Source organism: Oncorhynchus clarkii, chromosome 1 (assembly GCF_045791955.1).
Source record: "Oncorhynchus clarkii lewisi isolate Uvic-CL-2024 chromosome 1, UVic_Ocla_1.0, whole genome shotgun sequence".
In the NCBI taxonomy this organism is placed as follows: Eukaryota; Metazoa; Chordata; class Actinopteri; order Salmoniformes; family Salmonidae; genus Oncorhynchus; species Oncorhynchus clarkii.
In genome coordinates, this window is record NC_092147.1 from 87,427,898 (window position 1) to 87,436,765 (window position 8,868).

The 8,868-nt window shown below is 46.7% G+C and overlaps 1 protein-coding gene across 2 annotated transcripts; it reads left to right on the forward strand.

Annotated features, from left to right (window-relative positions):
• Positions 1 to 225: 225 nt before the first annotated feature.
• On the forward strand, positions 226 to 8,663 carry LOC139418159 (galectin-related protein B-like). 2 transcript variants are annotated; one of them, XM_071167406.1, is made up of 5 exons: positions 226 to 332; positions 934 to 1,017; positions 1,214 to 1,302; positions 4,261 to 4,447; positions 6,595 to 8,663. In XM_071167406.1, the coding sequence occupies exons 1-5, from the start codon at positions 300 to 302 to the stop codon at positions 6,736 to 6,738; spliced, it is 537 nt and encodes a 178-aa protein (XP_071023507.1). In that variant the 5' UTR covers positions 226 to 299; the 3' UTR covers positions 6,739 to 8,663. The 2 variants fall into 2 exon arrangements, with proteins under 2 accessions (XP_071023507.1, XP_071023517.1); XM_071167416.1 differs by lacking the exon at positions 934 to 1,017 and having other exon boundaries at positions 6,595 to 8,278.
• Positions 8,664 to 8,868: the final 205 nt, after the last annotated feature.

The following is an 8,868-nucleotide window of genomic DNA, read 5'->3' on the forward strand; positions in this document are numbered from 1 at the left end:
GCAAAATAAAAAGACTATCCACCCATTTCTACAGCGGATAAATACAGCCCAGACATAGCCTACTACACCACCTCACCCAGGCTACACCAGACGTATCCTAGTCCTAAATGTGAATACCGCAGGTAATTCCACGTATTGTTTACGATTCACCTCCGCTGCATGTGGAGTGTGAGTGTGGACACCTAGAAATATGTTGACAGAGTCACTGCTGCCACGACGCTGACACATTCCAGGAGAGGAGGACTGTCCGGGCTGCCTCTCTTCTGATAAGCATCCTATGGTATTCTGTACAAGTCAAGATGGCGGTGTCGGCAACGGAAAGGGACGCAATAGTGAGTATTACAATTTTCAGGAAAACAGCGGTTTGCTTGGAATTGGTTGTTTTCTGTGTCTGCACGTAAAACGGGTAAGCGTGTCATTTGTGGAGAGCTATAATTTATGTCATCATGAAGTTTCTATGATTGTGGGGAGTAATATGGCAATAGGCTGTCCGTGCATTCCCAAACACAGCCGGAGTCGACCTCTGATGTGGGCGCGGAACAAATTCACTATGATTCTGCATGATAAAATGTATCTGTGTGGTGCTCACCTTGATACAGCAGCGGTGCATTACTTCTCGTTATCACTGTACAATGTGGCTGTCTATGTGCGAGTTGTTGGTAATGACCGACCGTTCTCACAGGTCTTACGCGCTCTAGTCTACAACATGACAGATGTGTTGACAGCCATGGGTTTCCCCACCTTTTCATTGTTGAAGAGCGGCATGAGGACCATGCCGTCGGCTTTTTCAACCGCAGAGAAGACATCTAGAGCAATAAGCAGCCCTTTAAAACGCTAGGCTACTCCGCCCATTGAGTAGGCTACTTTCATTTAGGCTGTACCTGATCAATACGTTGTTTTTTTCTTCCCCTTTTGTCTCTGGTGGTTTTGAAGAATACTGAAGATGACCATCACAACGATTCGTTCGGGAACCCCGGGCTTATCTCGCCGGATAGGGAGGACATTACACGGCTTCTGGTGGGACTATTCATCCTGAAACACCCACGTTAATCAATATATAGGCCTGTGTTAATAATCCGTTAATAAAATAATTACCACATCTCCTACCCTGGAGGATGGGGGAGGCTACAACCTTTTTCTTTGTCTACATTATGTGTTGTGATGATGATTTAAATGAGATGATTTAAAATAAAACGTTGTCTTTCATTCGTAGAAGGTGCCATTCACCGGCCGCATCAGAGGTGGTATGAGGCCTGGGAAGAAGGTCATTGTCATGGGCATTGTTGATCTGGAGCCAGACAGGTAGGCTAAGACTATAACCTCCACTCATTAGGTCTTAGATTTGGTCCCGGAGATATAACCTCCACTCATTAGGTCTTAGCTCTGGTCCAGGGCGATATAACCTCCACTCATTAGGCCTTAGCTCTGGTCCAGGGCGATATAACCTACACTCATTAGGTCTTAGCTCTGGTCCAGGGAGATATAACCTCCACTCATTAGGTCTTAGCTCTGGTCCCGGAGATATAACCTCCATTCGTTAGGTCTTAGCTCTGGTCCAGGGCGATATAACCTCCACTCATTAGGTCTTAGCTCTGGTCCAGGGCGATATAACCTCCACTCATTAGGTCTTAGCTCTGGTCCAGGGAGATATAACCTCCACTCATTAGGTCTTAGCTCTGGTCCCGGAGATATAACCTCCATTCGTTAGGTCTTAGCTCTGCTCCAGGGCGATATAACCTCCACTCATTAGGTCTTAGCTCTGGTCCAGGGCGATATAACCTCCACTCATTAGGTCTTAGCTCTGGTCCAGGGCGATATAACCTCCACTCATTAGGTCTTAGCTCTGGTCCATGTCGTTACGTGCAGCTTGCTGATGCTGAGCCTTCAACTTATTCTTGAAGAAGAGAAGGCGCCCTGGACTAGAGCTAACTAGGTCTATTTTTCAACTGCACCTTGGCTTATCTGAATGTCATTACCAACTTCTTATCTTTCATATAGTGCTTTTTCATTAGATTCTAAGTCCCATTCCATTTTAGGTGGAGTTCTGATTCTGTAAGACTGTAGCCTATAGAATGAATTGTTGTAGGCCTGTGTATTACATGTTTAATTGGTGAAATGCTGTGTTTTCTATGTTATGTCTGCTGAAGAATGTGATTCTAGCCTAATAAGGAGAGAGAACATGCATTGTAAAAGACAGAATTGAACACAGGCTCAGAAAGGAAAAAGATCAAAATAATAGTTTATTATTAGCAGCATGGCAGAAGGCAACGAAACAGCCTGGGGAGGTGAAGAGGAGAAATGGAGAACTGTGTGGGTGTGTTGAAAAAGGATGGCTTTTCCATAATGCAAGGCAGGGTGTTCACCTCCAGTCAGGCCAGGCTGAGGCAGAGCTGGGTTATCTCCCGAATAGCACCCTATTCCCTATGTAGGCCACTAGGGCTACATTGGCCCTCATCAAACGTAGTGTGCTACAAAGGGGATAGTGTTCCAGTTGGGACACGATGCATGTTGAGACATTTTAGGGTGTGTCCTTTATAGGCCTCAATAGAAACTAATGGTCAGTTTAAAAACACATTTAGTGACATCAGTTTTAAATGCCTGTTCTAAAGTTCATGGAGATGTCAACATGCTGCTCCTCCAGATGCAGAACATAATGACAGCAGTTATGTGGTGTTTCTCCTACAGACACCACGGCCCTATAGGCCCTCCTCTTTGTCCCTATAGGCCCTCCACTATGTCCCCTACAGCACCACATCCCTATAGGCCCTCCACTATGTCCCCTACAGCACCACGTCCCTATAGGCCCTCCACTATGTCCCTATAGGCCCTCCACTATGTCCCCTACAGCACCACGTCCCTATAGGCCCTCCACTATGTCCCCTACAGCACCACGTCCCTATAGGACCTCCACTATGTCCCCTACAGCACCACGTCCCTATAGGACCTCCACTATGTCCCCTACAGACACCACTGCCCTATAGGCCCTCCTCTTTGTCCCTATAGGCCCTCCACTATGTCCCCTACAGAACCACGTCCCTATAGGCCCTCCTCTTTGTCCCTATAGGCCCTCCACTATGTCCCCTACAGAGCCACGTCCCTATAGGCCCTCCACTATGTCCCCTACAGCACCACGTCCCTATAGGACCTCCACTATGTCCCCTACAGACACCACGGCCCTATAGGCCCTCCTCTTTGTCCCTATAGGCCCTCCATTATGTCCCCTACAGAACCACATCCCTATAGGCCCTCCTCTTTGTCCCTATAGGCCCTCCACTATGTCCCCTACAGCACCACGTCCCTATAGGACCTCCACTATGTCCCCTACAGCACCACGTCCCAATAGGCCCTCCACTATGTCCCCTACAGCACCACGTCCCTATAGGCCCTCCACTATGTCCCCTACAGCACCACGTCCCTATAGGCCCTCCACTATGTCCCTATAGGCCCTCCACTATGTCCCCTACAGCACTTCGTCCCTATAGGCCCTCCACTATGTCACCTACAGCACCACGTCCCTATAGGCCCTCCTCTATGCCCCACTACAGCACCACATCCCTATAGGCCTTCCACTATGTCCCCTACAGGCTATCCTAGGGCTCCCACTAAGGGACAGGCTATCCTAGGGCTCCCACTAAAGGACAGGTTATCCTAGGGCTCCCACTAAGGGACAGGTTATCCTATGGCTCCCACTAAGGGACAGGTTACCTATGGCTCCCACTAAGGGACAGGTTACCTAGGGCTCCCACTAAGGGACAGGTTATCCTAGGGCTCCCACTAAGGGACAGGTTATCCTAGGGCTCCCACTAAAGGACAGGTTAACTAGGGCTCCCACTAAAGGACAGGTTAACTAGGGCTCCCACTAAAGGACAGGTTAACTAGGGCTCCCACTAAAGGACAGGTTACCTAGGGCTCCCACTAAAGGACAGGTTACCTAGGGCTCCCACTAAAGGACAGGTTAACTAGGGCTCCCACTAAAGGACAGGTTAACTAGGGCTCCCACTAAAGGACAGGTTAACTAGGGCTCCCACTAAAGGACAGGTTAACTAGGGCTCCCACTAAAGGACAGGTTAACTAGGGCTCCCACTAAAGGACAGGTTAACTAGGGCTCCCACTAAAGGACAGGTTAACTAGGGCTCCCACTAAAGGACAGGTTAACTAGGGCTCCCACTAAAGGACAGGTTAACTAGGGTAAAAAGGGATATTGTTAAACCAGCATAGAGACACCTATTTATTTTTTCTTTATGTTTCTTTCCGTCTCAGCTTTGACGTCAGCCTGACTTGCGGCCGCGGCACAGAGAAGGAGGAGCCACAGCCGGATGTGGCCCTGAAACTCAGCGCTCGATTCGCTGAGCGCCAGTTTCTGCGTAACTCCCGCGTCTCGGGAAAATGGAGCGAGGAGGAGAAGTCTATCGACTACTTCCCCTTCATCCCTGACCAGCCCTTTAGGGTACCTGTTACACTGATCCTAACACCTAACCTGACCAGCCCTTCAGGGTACCTGTTACACTGATCCTAACACCTAACCTGACCAGCCCTTCAGGGTACCTGTTACACTGATCCTAACACCTAACCTGACCAGCCCTTCAGGGTACCTGTTACACTGATCCTAACACCTAACCTGACCAGCCCTTCAGGGTACCTGTTACACTGATCCTAACACCTAACCTGACCAGCCCTTTAGGGTACCTGTTACACTGATCCTAACACCTAACCTGACCAGCCCTTTAGGGTACCTGTTACACTGATCCTAACACCTAACCTGACCAGCCCTTCAGGGTACCTGTTACACTTATCCAAACACCTGACCAGCCCTTCAGGGTACCTGTTACACTGATCCTAACACCTAACCTGACCAGCCCTTCAGGGTACCTGTTACACTGATCCTAACACCTAACCTGACCAGCCCTTCAGGGTACCTGTTACACTGATCCTAACACCTAACCTGACCAGCCCTTTAGGGTACCTGTTACACTTATCCTAACACCTAACCTGACCAGCCCTTCAGGGTACCTGTTACACTTATCCAAACACCTAACCTGACCAGCCCTTTAGGGTACCTGTTACAATGATCCTAACACCTAACCTGACCAGCCCTTCAGGGTACCTGTTACACTTATCCAAACACCTAACCTGACCAGCCCTTCAGGGTACCTGTTACACTGATCCTAACACCTAACCTGACCAGCCCTTCAGGGTACCTGTTACACTGATCCTAACACCTAACCTGACCAGCCCTTCAGGGTACCTGTTACACTGATCCTAACACCTAACCTGACCAGCCCTTCAGGGTACCTGTTACACTGATCCTAACACCTAACCTGACCAGCCCTTTAGGGTACCTGTTACACTGATCCTAACACCTAACCTGACCAGCCCTTTAGGGTACCTGTTACACTTATCCTAACACCTAACCTGACCAGCCCTTCAGGGTACCTGTTACACTGATCCTAACACCTAACCTGACCAGCCCTTCAGGGTACCTGTTACACTTATCCAAACACCTAACCTGACCAGCCCTTCAGGGTACCTGTTACACTTATCCAAACACTAATCCTAACCTCTAATCCTAACCTCTAACCTATAATCCCTACCCTAACCTCTAATCCTAACCTCTAATCCTAACCCCTAATCCTAACCTCTAATCCTAACCCTTAATCCATAACCCTAACTGGACCAGGCCTTCAGGGTACCAAGAACACTTCACGTTCTTTTCCAACTTGTCCCAAATGGCACCGCATCCCCTTTCTAGTAGACTTCCTTTGTTTGACCAGAGTCCTATGGGACCACAGTTAACTAGGGTCTTAACTTCATGATAATTGGCCTTCCACCCTTATCTCTATCTCATACACTCCCTCGCTCTACCATTCTCTGACTCCTCTTTAGTTGCTGTGATATGATTCAGTACAGACGTTATGTAAAGATATAGCCCAGTGATAAGGAACACACATTGTTCCTTGTTGTGGTTTTATTGTAAAGCAGGTTGCTCCAGTCACACATTTGTCAGAGGATGTGGTTTAGAGATGTGATAAGTTATGCAAAACTAACAATCTCTCTTTTATTTGGAGAAAGAACCACATGGCCACATAATGTGACTTTGTTTAGAAATGGGGTGTTTTATTCTGTTCTCTCTCTACCTCCTCTCTCCTCTCTCTCTACCTCCTCCCTCTCTCCTCTCTCTCTCCTCTCTCTCTCCTCTCTCTCTACCTCTCCTCTCTCTCCCCTCTCTCTCCTCTCTCTCCTCTCTCTCTCTCTCTCTCTCTCTCTCTACCTCCTCTCTCTCTCTCTACCTCCTCTCTCTCTCTCTCTACCTCCTCTCTCTCTCTCTCTACCTCCTCTCTCTCTCTCTCTCTCTACCTCCTCTCTCTCTCTCTCTCTCTACCTCCTCTCTCTCTCTCTCTACCTCCTCTCTCTCTCTCTACCTCCTCTCTCTCTCTACCTCTCCTCTCTCTCTCTCTCTACCTCTCCTCTCTCCCCCTCTCTCTCTCTCTTTCTCTCTTTCTCTCTTTCTTTCTCTCTCTCCTCTCTCCTCTCTCTCTCTCTCTCCTCTCTCCCTCCCCCTCCCCCCCTCTCTCTCTCTCCTCTCTCTCTCTCCAGATGGAGATCCACTGCGAACACACGCGCTTCCGGATATTTGTGGATGGAAATCCGCTCTTTGACTTTTTTCACAAAGTGAAATCTTTGCCGTCCATCGATACAGTGAGGATAGAAGGGGGTCTACAGATCACCAAGCTAGGTTAACCAACCCAGCTGCTATGCCAGTGTGTGACATAACAAGAACTCAATACAGGTGAACACGCACACCTGTTACTACAATACCCACAATGCAACACTGCAGCAACAGTGGGCCTAGCGCTTTGGAAAGGCCTCGCCCATCCCGGTTTGGTTCTGCCGTCACTTTCCCCTTTATCTTGTCAGGTCTCAACCAAGATCTGACGTTATTGTGACCTTCCTAATTGTTGGTTGAATGGTTGCAATGCAACGCAGCTCTGTGTGTCTTTGTTCCTGAAAGAATTCCTTTGTTTTCTTCCTCAGTTCTGTGTGTGTCAGGGATCTCACAATATAAACGCCTGCTCATGGTTACCAAGCATCCTATGGGGATTTTGCTGAGAGAGGGGGCCCTATTCCAAATGTAATAGGGCACTATTGGGCACTAGAGTGCTATTTGGGACACAGCCGTAGAGCACTCAAAAGTATTTGCTTTCATGTGGAGAAATCCTACAATTCTCAGGAGGTTTCTCAGGAATCAACACTATTTATCACGTACAACATCATCACTGTAAATGAGGGTTATTTCGTGGGGTTGACAAGCTCAGTATTATGGGAGCTTCCATTTTTTCCCTCCCTCCCTGTTCTTCAATTGGGTTTTATTGGTTGGTTGGTTGTCATGGTTATTGGCATCCTAACTCAATGACCTACATACAGAGTTTGCATTCTAAATTGCATTCTATTCCCTATATAGTGCACTACTTTGATCAGGGCCTTATATTGGGCTCTGGCCAAAACTATTGCACTACGTAGGGAATAGGGTGCCATTTGGAAAGGGAAATGAGGATTATATTGTGGAGTCTCGGCAAGATGTACCGTAGCAGCTTTTTGATTGAAATGTCTTGTAACTGTATGCAATGTATTAATGGTGGTTCTCACTCACAGTTTCAGTTCATTGCAACCATTCTCCTCCTGTAGATATAGATATTGCACTGACATAGAGCTATGTGGTAGTGAATAGAATGTATCGTTCATTTGGAGCTTCGTTTACATTGCATATTTAACAGTGATGAATGATTGGTTCGTTTAAAGGGGTAGTTCACCACAAAGTCCAAGTTTATCCGATGTGTTTTATACCTCAACTGTTCTGTGTGGAGCTAATAAACTGGAATTAGAGGTGCCAATCTTTCCGATTCCTTTGGGTTCTAGATGAGAACTGTAGGTTTCTCCAATGGCTCACAGCAGAGTCTAGACAACACAACACGTGGTGTGGAATATGGACTCAGGTGGTGTTTCTAGGCTTGAAAAATTTGCTAGGATGTTTATCTTGGAGTGAACTATCCTTTTAAGGAGTTTGCTTAACTGGACTCTGACTTGTAAATGAAGAAAAACCCCATAGTGAAAGCACACCCAGCGATGGCCAGCCTAAACAACCATTCAGTCAAACCTCGCTATCACAGACCAGATTATTACTGTATATGCAAATGGTGGATTCTCTTCCACACTTAAACCAGGGTCGTATTCATTAGGGAACACCGAAGTGAAATGTTTTGCCCAAAATAAAAAACAGTTGACCCGAAACTGTAACCGGTACCTCTTGAAGTTTACAGACTGTTCCGTTAGCTAGCGGTTATCGATCAGCGGTTGATTGTTGTGAAGAATAGGAAGACTGAATGGTGTTATGAATGTACAGCAGCCATGTTTTTCTATGGTAGCATACCAGCTGGGCACAGACATCAGTTCAAAATCTAGTTTTGATTTAAATTTGGTTGAGTTGGCAATTAACGTGAATTCAACGTGAAATCAACGTGAATTCAACGTGAAATCAACAAAGAATCCCACCATGTCATTGGATTTAGGTTAAACATTGGGTGAAAAAAAGATCCTTTTGTTGGTGACTTTTTACAAATCCAATCAGTTTTCCACATTGATTCAACGTCATCACAAATACTTTTTGGGTTGTTGAAATGACGTGGAAACAACATTGATTCAACGTCATCACAAATACTTTTTGGGTTGTTGAAATGACGTGGAAACAACATTGATTCAACGTCATCACAAATACTTTTTAGGTTGTTGAAATGACGTGGAAACAACATTGATTCAACGTCATCATAAATACTTTTTGGGTTGTTGAAATGACGTGGAAACAACATTGATTCA

Excerpts from the sequence above, each read along its gene's own strand:
- LOC139418159 (XM_071167406.1), top strand. The coding sequence starts at position 300 with ATGGCGGTGTCGGCAACGGAAAGGGACGCAATA. Across the intron at positions 333-933 it reads CAACGGAAAGGGACGCAATA|AATACTGAAGATGACCATCA; the intron begins GTGAGTATTACA and ends GTGGTTTTGAAG. Across the intron at positions 1,303-4,260 it reads GTTGATCTGGAGCCAGACAG|CTTTGACGTCAGCCTGACTT; the intron begins GTAGGCTAAGAC and ends TTTCCGTCTCAG.